Source organism: Oryx dammah, unplaced genomic scaffold (assembly GCF_014754425.2).
Source record: "Oryx dammah isolate SB20612 unplaced genomic scaffold, SCBI_Odam_1.1 HiC_scaffold_5, whole genome shotgun sequence".
Classification (NCBI taxonomy): Eukaryota; Metazoa; Chordata; class Mammalia; order Artiodactyla; family Bovidae; genus Oryx; species Oryx dammah.
Genome location: NW_024070189.1, coordinates 14139131 through 14161766, shown reverse-complemented (window position 1 = coordinate 14161766; position 22636 = coordinate 14139131). Strand labels below are relative to the sequence as shown.

General features: G+C 39.3%; 1 protein-coding gene across 2 annotated transcripts in view; it reads left to right on the top strand.

Annotated features, from left to right (window-relative positions):
- Positions 1-22636, top strand: part of ERAP2 (endoplasmic reticulum aminopeptidase 2) — a 46092-nt gene that overhangs the window by 12422 nt on the left and 11034 nt on the right. For both annotated transcript variants that reach the window (XM_040239369.1, XM_040239368.1), the window contains exons 5-13: positions 2047-2167; positions 7227-7381; positions 10559-10672; positions 11734-11865; positions 12089-12220; positions 14879-14947; positions 15952-16127; positions 19143-19222; positions 20157-20340. In XM_040239369.1, the coding sequence (XP_040095303.1) occupies positions 2047-2167; positions 7227-7381; positions 10559-10672; positions 11734-11865; positions 12089-12220; positions 14879-14947; positions 15952-16127; positions 19143-19222; positions 20157-20340 (1163 nt within the window). The remainder of the gene's footprint in view (positions 1-2046; positions 2168-7226; positions 7382-10558; positions 10673-11733; positions 11866-12088; positions 12221-14878; positions 14948-15951; positions 16128-19142; positions 19223-20156; positions 20341-22636) is intronic.

The following is a 22636-nucleotide window of genomic DNA, read 5'->3' as shown; positions in this document are numbered from 1 at the left end:
ATACACAGTGCAGAATAGTGTCCTGAAGGCAATGAGCTGTTCTTTAACATTTCCCCGCTTATTATCAAAATATCATGTATATATCTTATTTTAAAAAATGGAGAGAGAGAAAAAGTAAAATAACCTGTGAGCACTACAGGGGTGTGTCCTGGTATATCCCAAGTATTTCCTGTAAGTCTGTCAGTATACGACTGTATATAATAACAATATATACTATATAAATCTATGTATACTTTTTACAAATAATATGCAATTATTTTAGCTCACCATAATATGCTATAAAAATTAAATGGCATTAAGTATTTTTCTGTAATATTAATGATTGCATAGTACTGTACTCTAATGCATAGAGGTACCATACGGATTTTTTAATCAGCATCTTATTCTAGGATATTTACATTGTTTCCAATTGTTTTCTATAATTTTATTTCCCTAACGAAAGGAGGTCTTCCTCATTTTTAGAGCATTCGTTGTTTACAAAAGGTGACAATACCCAATAATTGGGGCTTCCCAGGTGGTGCAGCAGTGAAGAATCCACCTGCCAATGCAGGAGACACAAGAGACGCGGGCTCAACTCCTGGGTTGGCAACACCCCCTGGAGGAGGAAATGGCAACCCACTCCAGTATTCTTGCCTGGAGAATTCCAGGGACAGAGGAGTCCGGCAGGGATCGCAAAGAGTCAGACAGGACTGAGTGATTGAGCAAAAACACACACAATAATTATCTGATAAAGTTTTGTGAATATCAATGAATACATGAAAAATAAAAAAGAACTCTTTACCCTGAGGAATTGTTGCTGCTACTGAGTTCCAGAAGAGGAAGATGAGTAGGGTCCAGGTGACTTCATAGTGTATTATTTAAAACTGCTGCTTCTACTGCTGCTAAGTCGCTTCAGTCGTGTCCGACTCTGTGCGACCCCATAGACGGCAGCCCACCAGGCTCCTCTGTCCCTGGGATTCTCCAGGCAAGAATACTGGAATGGTTTGCCATTTCCTTCTCCAATGCATTACAGACACAAAAATATATTCAAAGAGCCATAAAATAGTGCTTATGAAAAATAGCAATAAAACATCGATTATAATTTCCATACATACTAACCATGGATACGCAGATATATATTATCAGCAACGTGTCTACATACATTGCTGCACACAGATATATATGTAGATAGATATGGGTGTGTGTGAGGTCAGATTGCACTTTACTTTAGGGGACAGGGTCCTGTCAGTTTCCTTGGATTCATACCCCAGCTCTACAATTTTCCATCTGCCTGACTTAAAGCAAGTTACTTAATCTCCATGTGTTTTCATCGCTTCATTCCTAACATGAAGAAAATAGCTTCTATTTCAGGAGGTGGTTGAGAGGACTAAGTTAGAGTTTACACGTTTTACAAGTGCACATTTAGCATAGTGCCTGGTAAGGTACTGTGGCCACTAACTTATCTTGCTTATAAAATTTCTGAGGATTTCAGTCAATTCAGAGCATGAAAGCAGATTACGAAATGAAGGCACTACTGTACTTGAAACCCAAGAAAACTGGAATCTAACTTTATTTTTTCCACTAGCTAGTAGTTACCGTGCAGGGAGAGAGTGAACCTATCTGGGCGTTTTTGAGTTTAAAGAAAACACAGTAGAGGGTGGTTCCAACAATTTCATAAGGGCTTTTCCGCCTAATACAACTGTGTTTTGTTGAAACTCTTTTGGTGGTCATCATTTTGGAAAGCTAATTCTCAAGTGCTGTAATACATGATCACGATGAACTGAAGTGAGCCCTCATGATGTAAAGGGTTTGTGTAGCTTGAAATGTACAGATTAATACCTAGGGAATACACTGTAACAGAAAGTACAGGATCGTTTATAGTTTTCAAGAATGGCTTTTTCTTTAATACTTTACAGAACATCTTACCCCCTGTTGACAACATGTTTAACAGTATCTCAATACTTTCTTGAAAAATATAGTCTCCATTTTTGGGTGAAGGTTGTTAGGAATGGAGTCATGCCAAGGAGCTTGTCATTCAAAGATCATTCTTCTCACCAAATTTCCCAGGTGTCCATCTATGCATCTCCAGACAAATGGAGTCAAACACATTATGCTTTGGAAGCATCACTGAAGTTGCTGGACTTTTATGAAAATTACTTTGATATCCACTATCCACTCCCCAAACTGGGTAGGTTCAAATTCTAAATCATTGTCTTTATTTTTAGAACTTGCTTTGATTTCATCTCTCTTTATATGTGATTAAAATGAGCACTGAGGAACTTCAGTTAGCCCAGAAAGCAGTAATTTATACCTGAGAGATGTCTTTGAGTGTAGAAAATAAAGTATTTATGAGAAGCCCAAGTACTTGGGTTCATTTTTCTATTCTTTTATCAGGTTTAATATTAAAATATCTGCATTTTATATTAGATTTAAATGGATGAATTTCTGGAGCATATATTTCCTTCTATATCATATTCATATAAGACTAGCAATCTTTTATAAAAGTTGCCAAAGGTTTATGGAAATAGCTGAAAACTGTCCCTCCATCTGTTATCTACAGAGTGTTTGAGGCTGGAAGATAAGACTACGGCACAGACATTTTTTAAAAAAAAGAGAGAGAGAGAGAGATTTGGAGGAAATAGATAATTTAATGTGGTAGTAGTTGATCTTTATGAGAGGATACAAATAGCCCATCTTTGTTGGTTTCCATTTTCTATCTTAAAAAATAAAAATTGTAATTTTTATGATGTTGCAGAATATATAAAAACACTGACAATTTTATAAGTTATGTAGATGAATTTTTAGAGTTTCGGACAGTGACAAAACATTGTTTTCCTTTGGAACTTTACAACACACACCTTAACATGTCCTTCTTCCCATTTCCTGGCCAACTTCATGCAGTTTTTCTTAGAGAATTAAAGGACTATCAGAAGACATCTCCAGGGGCTTATTCCCATAGTTCTTGAGTCTCGTGGTATCATTACAGTGCAGGTTCTATACACCGTTTAGCACAGACAGGCTAAATCAGGTTACCACAGTCCATTGCTGTCCTCTACATCAAAAATCAAGAAAAGACCAAGTAACAGCCATCAACAATTCTAAGTTGTTCTTGAAAAAATGCAACCTCGAAGACCATATGAAATGAATGCATTTAAAATAAAGTTAACTGAAAGGAAGCATGCAGCTTAAGAAAAAGTAGACCAGATATATTTAGCAAACAGAATTCAGCAACACATTTTAAAGCTCGTACACCATGATCAAGTTGGGTTAATTCCAGGGATGCAAGGATTCTTCAATATACACAAATCAATCAATGTGATACACCATATTAACACATTGGAAGATAAAAGCCATATGATCATCTCAATAGATGCAGAAAAGGCCTTTGACAAAATTCAACACCTATTTATGATTAAAACTCTTCAAAAAATGGGCATAGAAGGAACCTACCTCAACATAGTAGAGACCATATATGATAAGCTTACAGCAAACATTATTCTCAATGGTGAAAACTTGAAAGCACTCCCCCTAATATCAGGAACAAGACAAGGGCGTCCACTTTCGCCACTATTATTCAACGTAGTTCTGGAAGTCCTAGCTACAGCAATCAGAGAAGAAAAAGAAACAAAAGGAATCCAAATCAGAAAAGAAGAAGTAAAGCTCTCACTGTTTGCAGATGACATGATGCTGTACATAGAAAACCCTAAAGATAGTATCAGAAAACTACTAGAGCTAATCAGTGATTTTAGCAAAGTTTCAGGATACAAAATCAATACACAGAAATCACTTGCATTTCTATATACTCACAATAAAAAATCAGAAAGAACAATTAAGGAATCAATCCCATTCACCATTGCAACAAAAAGAATTAAATATCTAGGAATAAACTTACCTAAGGAGATGAAAGAACTGTACACAGAAAGTTAGAAGACACTAATGAAAGAAATCAAAGGTGACATAAACAGATACAGAGGCATTCCATGTTCCTGGGTAGGAAGAATCAATATTGTGGAAATGATGATACTACCAAATTACAGATTCAGTGCAATCCCTATCAAATTACCAATGGCGTTTTTCATAGAACTAGAACAAAAAATTTCACAATTCATATGGAAACTCAAAAGACCCCCAATAGCCAAAGCAATCTTGAGAAAGAAGAATGGAGCTGGGGGAATCAAGCTTCCTGACTTTAGGTTATACTACAAAGCTACAGTCATCGAGACAGTATGGTACTGGCACAAAGACAGAAATATAGACCAATGGAACAAGAGAGGAAGCCCAGAAATAAACCCATGCACCTATGGGTACCCTATTTTTTACAAAGGAGGTGAGAATATACAATGGGGCAAAGACAGCCTCTTCAATAAATGGTGCTGGGAAACTGGACAGCTACATGTAAAAGAATGAAATTAGAACACTTCCTAACACCATGCACAAAGATAAATTCAAAATGCATTAAAGACCTAAGTGGAAGACCAGAAACTATAAAACTCTTAGAGGAAAACATAGTCAGAACATTCGATGACATAAATCAAAGCAAGATCCTCTATGACCCACCTCCTGCTGCTGCTGCTGCTAAGTCACTTCAATCGTGTCCGACTCTGAGCAACCCCCTAGACAGCAGCCCACCAGGCTCCCCCGTCCCTGGGATTCTCCAGGCAAGAACACTGGAGTGGGTTGCCATTTCATTCTCCAAAACACGAAAGTGAAAAGTCAAAGTGAAGTCGCTCAGTCGTGTCCAACCCTCAGTGACTCCATAGACTGCAGCCTACCAGGCTTCTCCATCCATGGGATTTTCCAGACAAGAGTACTGGAGTCGGGTGCCATTGCCTTCTCCAACCCACCTCCTAGAGTAATGGAAATAAAAACAAAAGTAAACAAGTGGGACCGGATTAAACTTAAAAGCTTTTGCACAGCAAATGAAACTATAGGCAAGGTGAAAAGAAAACCCTCAGAATGGAAGAAAATAGTAGCAAATGAAACAACTGACAAAGGATTAATTTCCAAAACATACAAGCAGCTCATACAACTAAAAACCAGAAAAACAGACAACCCAATCAAAAAGTGGGGAAAAGACCTAAACAGACATTTCTCCAAAGAAGACATACAGATGGCTAACAAACACATGAAAAGATGCTCACCATCGCTCATTATTAGAGAAATGCAAATCAAAACTACAATGAGATATCACCTCATACTGGTCAGAATGGCCATCATCAAAAAGTCTACAAGCAATTAATGCTGGAAAGGGTGTGAAGAAAAGGGAACACTCTCTCACTGTTGGTGGGGATGTAAATTGATACAGCCACTGTGGAAGACAGTATGGAGATTCCTTAAAAAACTAGGAATAAAACCACCATATGACCCAGCAACCCCACTTCTAGGCATATACCCCGAGGAAACCAAAACTGAAAAAGACACACGTATTCCATTGTTCATTGCAGCATTATTTACAATAGCTGGAACATGGAAGCAACCTGGATGTCCATCGACAGGTGAATGGATAAAGAAGTTGTAGTACGTATACACAATGGAATATTACTCAGCCATAAAACAGAACACATGTGAGTCAGTTCTAATGAGGTGGATGAACCTGGAACCCATTATACAGAGTGAAGTGAGTCAGAAAGAGAAAGATAAATACCGTATTCTAACACATTTATATGGAATCTAGAAAAATGGTACTGAAGAACTTATTTACAGGGCAACAATGGAGAAACAGACGTAGAGGACAGACTTATGGACATGGGGAGAGGGGAAGAGAGGGTGAGATGTATGAAAAGAGTAACATGGAAACTTATATTGCCATATATAAAATAGATAGCCAACAGGAATTTGCCATATGTCTCAGGAAACTCAAACAGGGGCTCTGTATCAACCTAGAGGGGTGGGATGAGGAGGGAGAGGGGAAGGAGGTTCAAGAGGGAGGGGATACATGTACACCTATGGCTGATTCATGTTGAAGGTTGACAGAAAACAGCAAAATTCTGTAAAGCAATTTTCCTTTACTAAAAAATAAATTAAAAAAAAGAAAGAGTAGAGCAGATATAAGCATTTCTAATGGCTTTGGGGAATAATATAACTAATATAAAATCATTGATGCAAGTTAGAAAAGGAATCATTCCCATATTTGAAGTGCTAATGAATACTAATCTTGATTAGTGCTAGTTTACTTTTTGATTGCAATACACACATTTGCTTTTATCCACTAGAATTAAGCAATACTAATTCCAGACAATGAAATGTCAAGCCAAATGACCTGATTTACTTCAAATTATTATTATTATTTTTAATTACCTGGCTTTTCAGCCAAAGAACAGTATTTTTTCCAATATGACCTGGCAGAATAAAAAGTCTAAGATTAAATATTAGCCAGAAGTTTTCTAATCAACATGAATTCATTAGCAAAGGGTATATATATATATATTCTCACACAGACATGATATAAATTAATATACATTAATTAAGCTCCAGGAGTCAGTGATGGACATGGAAGCCTGGTGTGCTGCAGTCCATGTGGTCGCAAAGAATTGGACATGACTGAACAACTGAACTGAACTGAACTGAATATACATTATACCTGAGGTGCTAAAAGATGATTAAATTTTACATTTTTTCTCTAAAATTTAGTCAAGAAGTAGAGGAAATATTAACAGTGAAAAGGAAATTGAAGTCAAAAAGAATTGATGCCTACAGTTTTTTCCCTTTACTGCCTTAGAAGGACACTTAGAGGCTGTATGTGCTTGAAATATTGACTATAGAGATGCTTCTAAATGGTGTTCTCCTAAAATTAAAAGTCCCTTATCTTCTCTTTTTTATAGAAATGAGTTCATTATATGTTTTGTTGAATCCAAATGTTTTAGAGATCATTTGATACCTTATGTTTTCAAAGTCTTTCTGTAATACGAATATAAAATACAATATGAATGTTTTAAAATGAATCATTTTCTCAGCAGTAATGCACCTAAGGTAATTTCACAGTTTATTATTAGAAAACAATGGTTATGTCACTAGGCTACTTCACCTAGAAATAAAACTTTACCAATAAACTTTATTCTGCTTGATGATGGATACTGATTATTTTCCACAACTACAAGACACCATATCAATGTTAAGAAAAAAATATAGTGTTTTCAGAATGTCTGCTCATATATACTGAAAGGATCATAGCATAGTTAAGAAGGAAACAAATCCCACTTCTGGTGTAGGAGCCGTAATGATTAAGTATGGTTGCTCTTATTTCTTAGATCTCGTTGCCATTCCTGACTTTACAAGTGGAGCCATGGAAAACTGGGGCCTCATCACGTACAGAGAGACGTCGCTGCTCTTTGACCCCAAGACCTCTTCTACTTCTGATAAGCTGTGGGTCACCAAGGTCATAGCCCATGAACTAGCACACCAGGTGCCTGGCTCTCACGGCATTCTCTTAGTGTCGGTTCCAAAGAGCATCACGCAGAACACCCCCAGTATTCCCCAAACAGTGTAAAATCATGTCATTTTATTTCCCGGGGGGACCTTAAGGATCATCAAGCCAAATACTATATGTCAAGTAGCAGAACGTTCAATCTCTAGACTATGGGTCTCATACAAGAATTTTATCACAGGAGAACTGGCCACTATGTCCTCTAAAACCTTTCAAGGCGCAAAGCCTCCAAATGTCTTTTAGTAAAGAAGGGTAGAGATCATACAGGTACATAGAGCACAGTACTAGAGACCCCTAGAAACAGAGACTTTTATTATTTCCCCACACACCCTCTAGTACAGTGGCATTCCAGTCTAGGACAAAATCAAGCTCCCTTCAACTGGAGTTTGTGATTATTTGGCCATAATGAAGTATTTCAAGTCCTTGTACTCCCAGGCTACTGACCCTGAACGCACTACCTACCTCTCTAAACTTCAGTGTCCTCATCTATAAAATTAAGTTCATAATAGCTCCCGCTTCCTGAATCTGTTGTGAGGATTACAGATAAGTGTGTCTGTCACACACTAGGTACCCAGTAAGTGTTAGCTGGTCACAGTAGTGGCAGTGACCGCCACTGCTACCATTTCTTACAGAAGAAGATTTCCAAGGCCTGTCCATCAACCCAGTATTACATACAATTACGAAACAGTAAAATCAGCTCTTCAGATACCAGAGACTTTTTTCATTCTGTTTTATTTCTGCAAGTTCCCTGATATGCCGTGAATTATTAAAGACACCGGAAATTCTCTTTCACCATATAGGCACATATCATTCAATTGTAGAAACTGGTAAGATCTCTTATTTTTTAATTTTTAACTTTACCCTTTATCATGACCATAGTAATAAGAGGGGTTGTTTGTTTGTTTTAAGCAGCAGATGAGGAACCCGGAGCTGTGCTCAGCGCCGTACTTGGAGAGCATATGAACAGCTTCCTCTGGTTTAGCATCTCCCCACTGGCTCATCTTAGGGGTTTGGATTATTAGGCACTGGAAGCTCTAAAGCACTTAACTGAGTCTGGGGATTCCTAATTTTCTACCCAGTGTTCATAGGGATATAAGCAGAGAGCTCTCCTTTTGAGGCTCCATGCTGCCTTAAGGCCTTCCTTTGAAAGCTTCTCTTTCATTAAAACGCAGAGTCCAGGGCTGAAGCAGCAGGCCCCACTGGAGTTTCTGCCTTGACTATTTTGTCTTCCCATTCATATCCATCTGGCCATGTCAGTCCTCTGCATAAAGCCCTGGCAAAGACTCTCAATGCTGGGTTAGTCAAGGATCCACAGTGTGTCATATAAGGCCCAGATAACCCAGCTCCCCGCCACCTCTCCAGTCTCTTCTCTGAATGACACCTTCAGCGTTAGCCGTCCCAGACGACCTGCCATTATCTCGACAGGCCCAGGTCATATCCCTTCTCTGTGCTTTCGTTCCTGCTACCTGATCTGCTTAGAGCACACCCCACTTCCAACATTCCTATGGACCACTTGTAAGACTCAGGAAGTGAATCATTCCCAGTTATCCTACACACTCTCTCAGCGAAACTGACTGTTTCCTTCTGGAATCCCCTTTGCCTCTTGTACAGATTTAAATCACAGGGCCAGTAACATCGTATTGCATGTATATGTCCACTGGTTGACCTCCACCATCTGTATTAAGGTAGTGGCTCTATTACATACATCTTTGTATTTCTCCTATGTAACAAGGTCTTTTTTTTTTTTTTTGGTAACAAGGTCTTTTGTCTGCTGCTTAAAAAAAAAATAACCCTCTTATTACTATGGTCATGATAAAGGGTAAAGTTAAAAATTAGTAAATAAGAGATTTTGCCATGGCATAGTGCCAGGAACATAGTAGAGTCTCAATAGATATTCACTGGCTGAATGAATGAATAAAATACTCTTCCTGACTGGTGAAATGACCATAACCAGCTTGAACTTCTTGTGTTCATCACTTCTCAAATTAAGGAAACACCCACCATTCCTTCCTTCTCATAGATGTCCTTTGGAAGATTGGCACGCATTTGCAATATGATCTGAAAGCTGTAAGAAAAGGTATAGAGCTTGAGCAGTTTCTAGAAGCTATGGATCTAGTGATTTCTGTTTTATAACTATAACAAGGCTCTTCTGAATCTTAAAATCTTGTTATTTAAGCTTCCAATCCATCTGGAGACTGCACCCTTAAAATAGATAAACTAGAGGCACATTAAAACAACAAAGGCCAAATAGGTAAAATATAATAATATATAAAAAAATAATAATATTTAAAATGTGTTACACATCAAATATTGACCAAGGATAAATTTCTATTTAGCTTATCTTTTCACATTCTTTATTTATATATATTTAAAATCTCAGACATTTATTCTCATTATTGGCCAAATTGATCCCTAGAAGTAAACTGGGACAGAGGTCAACAACTACATTTGCTCATTAGTAATATTATGTAAAGGTCCCCTGGTGGCTCAGAGGTTAAAGCGTCTGCCTGCAATGTGGGAGACCTGGGTTCGATCCCTGGGTCGGGAAGATCCCCTGGAGAAGGAAACGGCAACCCACTCCAGTATTCTTGCCTGGAGAATCCCATGGACGGAGGAGCCTGGTAGGCTACAGTCCACAGGGTTGCAAAGAGTCGGACACGACTGAGTGACTTCACCACCAATATTATGTAACAATCTGAAAGTCCTAAATAAATTCTTATCCTTTTAAGTACCTGCTACTTAATACAAAAAGATGACTTCATCAAGAATATTCTGGCTTATATTTCTCCTTAGACCCTTACTGTGAGTCAGTGACAAGATAAGATTATATTTATTGTGCAGAATGTCTAAAATAAAATGTCTCATTCTCTTCCTTAGTATTAAGTCTAATATCTAAGAAATATAGGGAGGATATAATGGAAGGTAGGGCATTGGAGGCAAGGGAGACACAAAAGAAATAAGTGAAACAAGCAAAAATGTGGTGGTGAGGGGAGAAGGCAGGGAAACCAGTAGAAAGATGCTGTGCAGAGAGAAAAGGGTAGTAAAGACAGAGAAGAGGCCTCAACTTCTAAAAAAGAAGTTACCACCCATCGTATTTTTTTTTGCTACAGTTAATAATTGTTTATGTTTGTTTAACATTGAGTTTTTACCTCCCAGTGGTTTGGTAACCTGGTTACAATGGAATGGTGGAGTGATATTTGGCTCAATGAAGGTTTTGCAACGTACATGGAACTTATCTCTCTCAACATCACATATCCAGAGCTACAGTTTGTAAGTCACAACTTTGTATCTCATACTGTATGTCCTAAGAAATCATTAATTTACTATTATAATTTTTAGAAAATGCCAAAGAGAACGCGGCATTGCGTTTTTGAATCTGTGGTATTTTCTTGTATAAACAGATTGTATTGGTTTGCTAGCACTGCCATCCACAGACTGGGTGGCTTAAGCCAGTTTATTTTCTCACTGATCTGGAGGCTGTCAAAATACTCCAAATTGCCAAAAAGAAAATGAAAATTTCAGGCATTATTCTATATTTATCCAAGAGTCTATAAGCAATATGTCTTTTCACCTAATGAATTTTAAGATGGTGCTTCCCTGATGGCTCAAATGGTAAAGAATCTGCCTGCAATGCAGGAGACCAGGGTTGGATCGCTGGGTTGCGAAGATCCCCTGGAGAAGGGAATGGCAACCCACTGCAGTATTCTTGCCTGGAGAATCCCATGGACAGGGGAGCCTTGTGGGCTATGGTTCATAGGGTCGAAAAGTGTTCGACATGACTGAAGCCACTTAGCAAGCATGGAGGGAGTCTGAACAGCACATAACAAGGTAGTGCTAACTAGTAATGGATAATGCGCTTTTGGGGGTAAATATTTGGCCCAGTACAGTTGCGGACAGACATGGATTCAAAGTCACTGTCTTTTTTTTTTTGCTATGTGCTGAGTCTGTGGTTTAATCCAAAAGCTTCATGCATTCTCACTTGTAAAATGTGTACAATGCCTCTTCCTTGCAGAGTGTTGAAAGGACTGCAGCTGAGGAATATAAGAGCCTGACACAGCACATGCTCACTGAATGGGAACCTTTGTTTTATTTCTGTGTCCAAGGGCCTTGCTCGTGGTAAACATTCAGGCAGTGTCTGAGGAAATATCACATTCATACCTTTAACAAAGTAGAGACTTGGTGAAAGGGGGCTATATAAGGGGAAAGAAACATTTTGTAAGAAATATTGTTTGAATACTTCCTTCTGAGAATATCTTACTAAACCTAGCATCTTTGCTATTGCTTTGAGTGTCAAATGGCAATTGAAAAAACAAATGTTCTCTCCTGTTTAGGATGATGATTTTTCGAATACATGTTTTGAAGTAATTAAAAGAGATTCACTAAATTCATCCCATCCTATCTCCAATCAAGCAAAAACTGCTGTTCAAATAAAGGAAATGTTTGATGCCGTTTCCTACAACAAGGTAGGGGATACTGTGGACCAGGTGGTAAATGCTCTGCCCTGGGAGAAACATAATGAGGCCAGCACATCAACAGTTGAGGTTTTTGGTGCCAGGTTACTTCTGTGTCTCTTTTTGTTTTGTTTGCGGTTCATTTATCAGACATTACACATGTTCCACAGCATGTAAGCTTCCTTTAAAAACATATGCTACCCTTTACCTTCTTTTTCTTTGTGTTTTTATTTAGGGAGCTTGTATTTTGAATATGCTCAAGGATTTTCTGAGTGAGGAGACATTCAGGAAAGGAATTATTCACTACTTAAAGAAGTTCAGCTATAGAAATGCGAAGAATGATGATTTGTGGCACAGCCTGTCAAATGTAAGTCATCAGCTGAGTTACAGGAGACTGCTGGTAAGCCTAAACACTGACAAGCTAATTAGGAAGGCTTATAAATAGTTATAGTGTCAGGCAACAGATGTTTATTGCACTTGCCACACTGCCAGGGTTTAGCAGGTAGCACCTGTCTATTTCCTCTGGCACCTTGCTAAACCGAGATGCTGCACTAGCTTAGCCCCGGGGGTTCAGTATTTGACCTGCTTCTCTTTGATTTCCCTCTTCTGGTTCACCCTACATTTTGTCTTCTGTTTCCAAACCTTTCATGACTTCGTAATTCCTTCATGTGACTCCTAATCTTCTCTTCCCAAGTTTGTTTAAACTCTACTTGTTCAGCTTTATGTCCCAACCCGTATTCGGTTGAGTGAGACCCATCTTCTCCCTCGCCCAAGAAATCCTGCTCATCCCTGTCATCACGCCTTTGTTTCTGGTGCACTTGCTGCCTGAAGTGTTCTTCCTTCTTTTCAAAAACTCAGGTGCTATGTATCCTTTGTGATCCAGCTGAGGGGTCACCTCCTCCTCATAGCCAGCTCCAGCATTCATTGCCTTTCTGCTGAGTACCTAGAAGGGCACTCATGAATCTGCTCCAGCGAGTGACATTCTCTTTTATTGGTTTCCATTGATTTAATGATAACAGTGATGATAATAAACAAAATTTGCTTAAGAGAAAGAATCATGTCAGGCCCCTAGTATTCTATTGACCCTATAATCATGGTTCAGTTCAGTTCAGTTCAGTTCAGTTCAGTCATTCAGTCATGTCCTACTCTTTGCAACCCGATAGATTAAACAGTCGATGGAATTCTCCAGGCCAGGAGTGGGTAGCCTTTCCCTTCTCCAGGGGATCTTCACAACCCAGGGATAGAACCCAGGTCTCCCACATTGCAGGTGGATTCTTTACCAGCTGAGCCATGAGGGAAGCCCTTTGTACACAAAAGTGAAGTGAAGTTGCTCAGTCCTGTCCAACTCTTTGGGATCCCATGGACTGTAGTCTACCAGGCTTCTCTGTCCATGGGATTTTCCAGGCAAGAATACTGGAGTGGGTTGCCATTTCCTTCTCCAGGAGATCTTCCTGACCCAGGGATCGAACCCAGGTCTCCTGCATTGCAGGCAGACACTTTAGCCTCTGAGCCACCAGGGAAGCCCCTCCTCTACACAAAAGAGGTCCTCTATTCTTTGTAAGCACTTTTGTCCCAGGGTAATAATAATATTATTCAATATTTGTACAGCACATCATAGTTTAAAAAAATTCATGCACATTATCTTATTTGATTTTTCTGTGCCCTTATTAAGTCTGGATCCTTAAAGTTTAACTTATGTGTGATTTTGTGGTTGAAGAAGCAAAGGCAAGTAATTAAAATTTCACAGTAGCTCAAAACTTTTACTGACATTTCTCGAAAACCCTAAAAGGGATCAAATACAGCATCCTTTGTGATAATTATAAAGAAGGTTCTTTCTTGGGGCTTCCCTGGTGCTCAGTGGTAAAGCATACACCTGCCGATGCAGGAGACACCGTGTTGATCCCTGATTTGGGAAGATCCCATAAGCTGCAGAGCAACCAAGCCCACGCACCGCAACAACCAGGTGTGTGCTCTCGAGCAGGGAGCTGCAGCTGCTGCAGCCCGAGTCCCCAGAGCCTGTGTCCAGAAGCAAGAGAAGCCACCGGGGCGAGAAGCCCGCCCACTGCAGCTCTAGAGTCGCCCCTGCTCACTGCAGCCAGGGAAAAGCCCGCACAGCAGAGCAGACCCAGGGCGGCCAAAGAACAAAATTAAACTTTCAAAAAAGTCTCAAGACAATGCTCTTTCTCCATCAGCTCCTGCAGGTGATCCAGATGATCTCGTCCTGGTTCCCTCCCAGCTTCTCAACAAGCCTTACATTGCTCTTCTCTCCCATCCTTTTCCTTCCCTCCTCCTTTAAGGATGAGTACTTGTGTGTGTGTGTGTGTGTGTGTGTGTGTGTGTGTGTGTATCTGTGTAGACCTTGCTTGAGCCTTTTTTTTCAAAGAGGAAAAGTCCATCTTTTGTGCGGTTAGTGAGTGGAAAGAGGATTAAAGGAGAGATTTGGCCAAGAATTACAGGACTGTGAACAATCCTATATTAATTTTTGTCACTTTGTGCTTATTACCATCTCAAGAAGGTAAGGCAGGCAATCTTAACCCATTTTTTTTCAATGGATTTTCCCATTTTTTAAATGGGAAAACTAATGCTAATGGAGAGATTTGTTCAAGATCTTATACAAGTGAGTGATGGAGCCGTTACTTAAAATCTGTCTTCTGCTCAGTCTAGTACTCACTCTCTCAATGACATCACAAATTCTTCCCAGTTACTGTAGGAGTCTCCCATCTAACCTTCCCCTAAAGGTCCTAAATTCTTAGTTGACCCCCTTCTGATGTCAAACGAAATGGTGGCACAAAAATGATAAATTTCCCCAAAAACCTAACTCAGCACGGTGTCACATAATATCAATTAAATATTTAAAAGAGTAACTTTTATGCAGTTTTAATGAATTGCTATGCTCATTATCATGTCTAGATGAATTACATTTTCATACATTTATGCTAATAAATGTTTGCACTCATGTCAAATGTTCATTTTAAGCCAACTCTCAGAGGCCAAATGGCAGCGCTCATTTATTTTTGTTTTCTAGAATTGTTTAGAAAGTGATTCCACATCAGGTGGATTTTGTTATTCTGATTCCAAGAAGACAAGCAACACAGTAAGTAGAAAGAGACTTGGAGGGTGAAAGAGATTTGGCTCCTCTCCAGACCTGGAGTGAGTCTGTAAAGTTGTCCAGCTGTCCCTTTAAATAACTGGAGAGAAGAAAAAACTCCACAATTTTCCTTGAAACAAAGTTGACTGAAGAAGGAATGCTCAGGCCATTAAGGGGCGGGTGATGTTCTTACTACTATATTTTTGTTGTTATAATTCAGCTTTCCCACAATCCCACCAATGGCTAAAAATATCTCAGCTCAAAATTCCTCTGAGTGGTTATTGCTGCACTGGTATCCTCAGGGCTCTGCAAAATGCCAAACCAAATATGTTAAGTTTGGAAATAGTATGAATGGCTTTCTTGAGGCCTCGTCTTTTTGTTTACTTCTGGGAAGTTATTGGAACATTTTAGGAGAGAGAGAAAAAAAATCATCATAAAAAAAAGAAAAGGCAAACTTTTTAAAAAGCGTCATGGTAATCCCGTCAAGCATGGTTTTGAAGGAAGATTCGGCATCATGCAGTGATCAGAAACTGTATTAGACGCTGTTAATAAAAAGCTAGAGGTTTTGTCCTCCACTTCATATACCTCTATTGATATAATACTGTTCTATTAGAATTTTTAAAAGAGACATTTCTTCCTAAACCTCTGGATTCCATTGTTAATGAAATGGAGGGGAGTTTTTGTTTTGTTTTGGTGGGTCCTTTTTTTCTTCTGTTTTGAAAGGGAGCAGAGAGGGGCCCCAATCTCAAGCCCTTCCTCTTGGCCTTTCTTGCCCTGTATTAACCCTCAAGCTCCCAGACATGTCCCTATTTCAGGCAACTTTCCAGGAACCCATGGATAGGGAGGGAAGGGGGAGGTCCAGCCCAGGTTCTACATGGCCCCGCTGGGAGACTGCAGTTGGAGTCCGCTCTTCCTGCCCAAGCCATGTCCCTAGCATCCGAGGAGGTCTAAGTATCTCTCTCTGGTTTCTCTCCTGTGTCTCTGGTTACCAAAGTCACTTGTCGTTTCAGCTCGCGTTTCTGCAGAAAAATGTAGAGCTCAAGGAGATGATGGCTACATGGACGCTGCAGAAAGGCATCCCCCTCGTGGTGGTTAAACGAGAAGGCCGTTCCCTCAGATTGCAGCAAGAGCGCTTCTTGTCCGGGGTTTCCAAAGAGGACCCCGAATGGGGGACTCTGCAGGAAAGGTGGTTGCTTTTTTTCCTGTCGGTCTAGTTTACTTCATCACAGTTTACTGACAATTGCATTAGCTTTCTTTCAGCTTCTCTGGCAATTTTATGGGATGCTATTTCTGCTGCTGCTGCTGCTAAGTCACTTAAGTCATGTCCGACTCTGTGCGACCCCATAGACGGCAGCCCACCAGGCTCCCCCATCCCTGGGATTCTCCAGGCAAGAACACTAGAGTGGATTGCCATTTCCTTCTCCAATGCTATTTCTACATGGGAATTAAAAGGCTAAACTAGCCTCAATAGCAGCCTTAAAGAGCTTCAGGTGACCCAGACTGCGTTGGTGAGCAGCCTATTCTTGGTAATCCTGCGGCCACCCTTAGGACCTCAGTTCTGATGCAGAAGGCTGTTAGTTATATTTCTAATATAATATTCCCTGACTGTATACTAGCCTTCTTTATGCTGTGTGTGCTCAATTGCTCAGTTGCGTCGAACTCTTCACAACCCCATGGACTGTAGCCCTCCAGGCTTCTCTGTCCATGGAATTTTCCAGGCACTAATAAGTTATGAGACAGTAGACTAGACTTCCCTGCCGCCTCAGATGGTAAAGCGTCTGCCTACAATGCGGGAGACCCAAGTTCAGTCCCTGGGTTGGGAAGATCTCCTGGAGAAGGAAATGGCACCCCACTCCAGTATTCTTGCCTGGAAAATCCCATGGACAGAGGAGCCTGTAGGCTACAGTCCATGGGGTCGCAAAGAGTTGGACACAACTGAGTGACTTCACTTCAAGTTATGAGACTGACCCATACCTAGGAAGATAAGATGTATGACAGCTATACGTCTTATCAGAAAAGGGATTCCCTGTGTGTTAAGTCGGGGAAGGCAATGGCAGCCCACTCCAGTACTCTTGCCTGGAAAATCTCATGGATGGAGGAGCCTGGTGGACTGCAGTCCATGGGGTCGCTAAGAGTCAGACACGACTGAGCAACTTCACTTTCACTTTTCACTTTCATGCATTGGAGAAGGAAAAGGCAACCCACTTGTTCTTGCCTGGAGAATCTCAGGGATGAGGGAGCCTGGTGGGCTGCCGTCTATGGGGTCGCACAGAGTCGGACACGACTGAAGTGACTTAGCAGCAGCAGCAGTGTGTTAAGTCATGGGCTTCCCAGGTGGTGCAGTGGTAAAGAATCTGCCTGCCAATGCAAGAGATGCAGGTTTGATCCCTGGATTGGGAAGATCCCCTGGAGCAGGAAATGGCAACTCACTCTGGTATTACCTGGAAAATTTCATGGACAGAAGAGCCTGGTGAGTTATAGTCCGTGGGATCACACAGAAGAGCCTGGAAAGCTATAGTCCATGGGGTCGCAAAAAGTCAGACATGGCTGAGCACACACACGCACACACACACATGCATGCGCACACACACGTGTTAAATTAGATAAGACCTTCAGCTCCCTTTTATTTTTTAGTAAGAGACTATAAATGTAATGTCTTAAAACATGATGTTCTTGGTAACAATAAAAGCAAATCAAATTACCCACTCAGTTATCTTGCTCACAAGCCTATCCTAAGAAAACTTGTTAAAGGTTTTGCTAAAATCAAGAAATACAACACTGTCCACCTTCCTCTGATCTCATTCAATAAGATGAATGAGATTAATTTGAAAGGAAAGAATCCATGTGAATCAGTGCTAGCTCTTATGATTATTGCTTTTTCTAAAATCTGTCTAAAAACAGTTTTAGAATTTTGTCTGAGAATCAGAAGCAAACTCAAGGCCTTTAACACATAGAATATAACATTTTCCATTTTGATCTCATCAGATGTCTATTTCCATCCAACAGTAGCCCTTATGCCATTTATCTATGTACACATCCATCCATTTCTCTGTCTGCCCTTTTGAAGTCCAAACCTCAGAGAGCTTAAACAATTTGAAGCTTGGCAACACAGGCTGGAAAGTTTAATGTTTGATTTATTATTGGGAAAACAGGACTGACAATTCTGTAACTTATCAAAATGTCCCCAGAGAGTTCAATAGTGTGAATGGCTCAGAATAACAAGCATCTATCTGAAGCAGGATTTGGATTTCTCTTATAAAACTATTGCCCTCTGATCCATGCTTATCCAAACTTATGAACTGCTACTCTTTCTCTCTTTACTCCCAGGCGGGTTTATCTGGAAAAATCTCTGTCCTTCTAGAGCTAAAAATTATCCATGAATCTTGATCCATTACATCTTAGTGATATCTGTGTGTCTCTTTTTACCTTTTTGTGTAAACATTTCTGAGTTGGCAGGTAGATTATTTCTTCTGACCTTTTATTAAATTGAGTCTGTGTTTGTTGTCTCTTTTACTATTTTAGGTTTTTCTGAGGACTAATGGGCATATCCTCAGTTGCTATTCTTTCTGTTTTATACCTATTGGTATTTTCAAGCATCTGATTTTATAGGATTACTATAGCTAATATGGCTTACTATGTTAGAGGAAATGAACTCTAGAGGCAGCTAGAAATTAGTCAGGAAAAAAATAGCTAATAGTTAATAACCATAGGAAGGCCCTTCCAAAGTAACCGAGGCCTTTTCGTTCAATCCGTTCTGCTTCTCTGCTCTTTGGACTTGGCCAATGAGCAGCTCCTGACTTATTGCTGCTTGCTGGCCACTTAGCAGGCGGTGGTTGAATGCGGATAGCTTCACTGAACAAAAGGGTAAGTGGGAGAATCATGCTAGAGTACGATCTTCACCTTTTGGGGTTTTTTCTTTTACTTAGAAGAAAACAATCAGCAGGAATTGTGGTGGTATAAAATTTGGACTGTAAATGTCACAGGTAATTATAACTAGGTATATATTACTGCTCCTTCATAATCATTAAAGAATTTTTACACGCCCAAGGAACCGTTAGTCTTAGCCTGTAAAACTTATAAGGCCAATGATGGTGTGAAGGACGGGCGATTAGGTGTCTTTTATAGCCTCTCTGAATCTGACAATGTGGACATGGAAACGGCCATTGATTTAGTCTGTAACAGTCTTTACTTTCTAACACAGGTACCTTTGGCATATCCCAGTGACCTACTCCACGAGTTCCTCTCATGCGATTCACAGACATATTCTGAAACTGAAGACAGGTAAAATGAACTAATTAGCCAAAAAACCTTTTAATTCTGAAATTAAATGTGTTCTGAGCTATAGGGAGGACAGTTACTGTAGGTCAATCTGACAATGAAAGGTATGTATATGTTTGAGGAAATTCTCATTTATCTATAACTATGTGTTACTAAAAGAACCCTTTAGCTAAAAAGTCTGGGTGTTTAATTCAGGAGAAAGTTCTCTTGTGTTTTTAGGACTTAGAGATGGGTTTCAAGAACTGATGGCGTGTGATCTTATGTCTTTTAATGCCTACTAATTCAGTGGGAAAAGATGTTCACTTTAGAACCAATTGGCCCTGGATTCAAATCCTGATTCTGTCACCTATTGGATGTATGGCCTTAAGACAATTTTTTAACTCCTGAGCTTCAATTTTCTCATTTATTTTGAATGAGGACTAAGCCTCAGAGTTTTTGAGAATATATAGTAATGTTATTTTACCACCTACTACAATGTCTGAAATATTAAAAATAATATAATTTTAATTTCTCCTTTAAACATGTCACTGAAATTTTAAAACGTTTCCCTCATAATCTCATGTTCAACCTGCCATCCTTATTTTGCCCCAGATAAGAACTGGACAAATGGATCGCCTACTTACATATACATATTTCAACATGCAGCAGCTAAACCTTGAGATAAGGCTACCAGTGATGCCTTTTAGACCTGCATAGGCTGCTTTTGAGAACACATTCATCAGCCCATTTCCTAGGAATTAGTTTATTTATTAATTTAATAAAATCACCATTCCCAAAATAAGCCATCCAGCAGACTATGAAAATAAATATCATCATGAGTCTTCCAGAACTTTTTCTCTGTTGATTTATTACTAATGATATGAAGAAAAATACTTCTGGAGATATTCATGATGTGTTCTTTGATGAGGAAATACCCATACCAATTTTCTCCTCCTAGATACTCTGGATTTATCTGAGAAGACCGACTGGGTGAAATTCAACGTGGACTCCAACGGCTACTATATCGTTCATTATGAGGGACAAGGATGGGACGAGCTCATTATGTTGTTGAATCAGAACCACACACTTCTCAGGCCGAAGGACAGGCTAGGTCTGATTCACGATGCGTTTCAGCTAGTAAGGTAAAGTAAAACTTCAACTGATTTCACAGGAAATCACTGCTCCCTAACCAGATATGTTAGATTTCAAATGAAACGTTCACTGTTAATCATTCATATGATATGGATTCAAATGGAGGTCAAATACTGGCCATGAGGTCAAAGCCTACCCACTGATAAAATATTTTTACTCACCTAATGTTTAAAAATTTAATTCAACATTTCAAAAAGTGGAGAAATGTATGTAAAAACCCTGACTTCTGGATTCCCTTAAATAAGGAGAAGATTTGGCAACTGTGGTCTTCGTTCCCACAGGGCAGCCACAGAGGAGGGCACCGTGGGCAGATCCTCCTTTAAGCCAGGTCTGCATTCCCTCGGTGCCCAAGTCCTAAAGGACATACGTGGGGGGTGCGCTTCACTCCCTTATGGTAGCCTCCAGGGATTTATGCTTGTGACCTCAAGTTTTAAATTGTTTATGCCAGAAGCTTGCTGTTTCACTAAATATTAGACAAAAGGTTATAATCTTTGTAATTTTAAAATCTGGTGCACAAGCCATTCCTTACTTTGCTCACATCAGGGAAATCAATATGAAATTGGTAGAAAAATTAAGGAAGAATTGGCTACTTCTGTTTATTCCTCTTTATACTTTCCTGGAAAGTTACAGTGTTTTCTTTCTTTTTTCCTACTTGTCATCAACGGAATAATAGGTAGAATAAATCAAGTCACCAGGTCACCGGTGGAAAAAAGTTGGGGATCCCGTGACATATCAGGCTCTGTAAACTTTTCCTATTCTGAGAACTACGGTAATGCACTGATTTTATTCAGTGTGACATATTACTTTCTTTCACATGCTTATGTAGGTCAAATTCAGTAAAAGTAACCAGCAAAACATCTCTCAAGCAGAGCTTCTCTGTACAACAGGATTCCCCGGTAGAAAAGGGAGTGGACTGGGAGCTTAACCCCCAGCCCCAGAGGTCTCAGGACTACCATGAGCTATCCTACTTCTAACTGGATGCACACGAGACCAGCTGAGGAGCGGACTACGGTTAGTTGAGGGAGGTTTGTCTGCTCAAAGGAGGAACTCTGAGAAGACTGCAAAGAAAATAGATTAAAAATTTTAAACTAAGCAGAATGAAGAATGTTGACAACTCAGAATATGAAAGCCAATCTTTCCAGTAGCTGCAAGTCTTTTCTGCTGTTTCTAGCCTATAAATTTGTGGGTACTCTCAATTTAGCAGCAGGAACCGTGCAGTTATTGATATATCAGTGGAAAAGCAATCATCATTTCTTTACCAACTAGATAGGTTAATGAAGTTCTGAGTACAAATTTTGGCTTAAAACGGGTCAACTATCAATATGTACTGCTTTATCACTTATTGTTTGACTTTTGACAAGCTATTTAACCTTTTTAAACCTAAATTTTCCAGTCTTCAAAACTTTTTCAGTCTTTAAAACTCCAGTAATAATAGTGTCTATCATACGAGGTTGTTTTGAGGGTTGCATAAGGTAATGTAATACAGCCCTAAGTACAGTAATAAATGCTCAATAAATGGTAGCTGTTAGCATTATTAGTCTTATCTAATATAAACTGTTTAAAAGATCATGTATTGAATAGGAAGATGAGGTCACAACATAGAAAAATGCATTTCAAATAATGTGAAAGTGAAAAGAAAAAGCAGAATGTAAGCTTAGGTTAGCAACAACATGGAAAAAAATGAGCTAATGGTGAAAAAAACAAAAGCAGAAAGAAATATTCCAAAGTGCTATTACTGAATATGTAGGGGTAATGAAATTATGTGTTTTTCCCCTTCTTTAATTTCTAGTTGTCTTGTGATTTATGTTACTTTTATAAGAAAAGTAATTGTATAAGAAAACAATTTTAAAGTCTCATAATAGGTCTAATTTTTTTTTTCTTATTCCTCTGCTTTGGTGATATGTATTTTTTCCTTCCCTGCTTTGTGAAATATCTACTTGAGAGTTTAAGGATATAATCTGTGATTGCATTGAGTTTAGAGACAAAATTTGACCCAGGAATGCATATTCATTTTAACTGAGTTTTCATACTTGTTATTAAATATTTAATACTTGGATATCTTCTGAGTTGAGTGGAATTAAGATGACAACCATAATTTTCTTACAGGTGAACTATTTATTTTTTTATTCCAATACCCTAGAAAGAAGTCCCAGATTGTTTCCTCGGGGATATAGTTTATTTCACAAAGGTACCATTTAGCTGAAACCTTATACAAATAAGTAGGTATAGATTTTTTTGTTGGGCTAAAATGTATGCTTATATATAAGTTTAGTCTTTAAGGTAAAC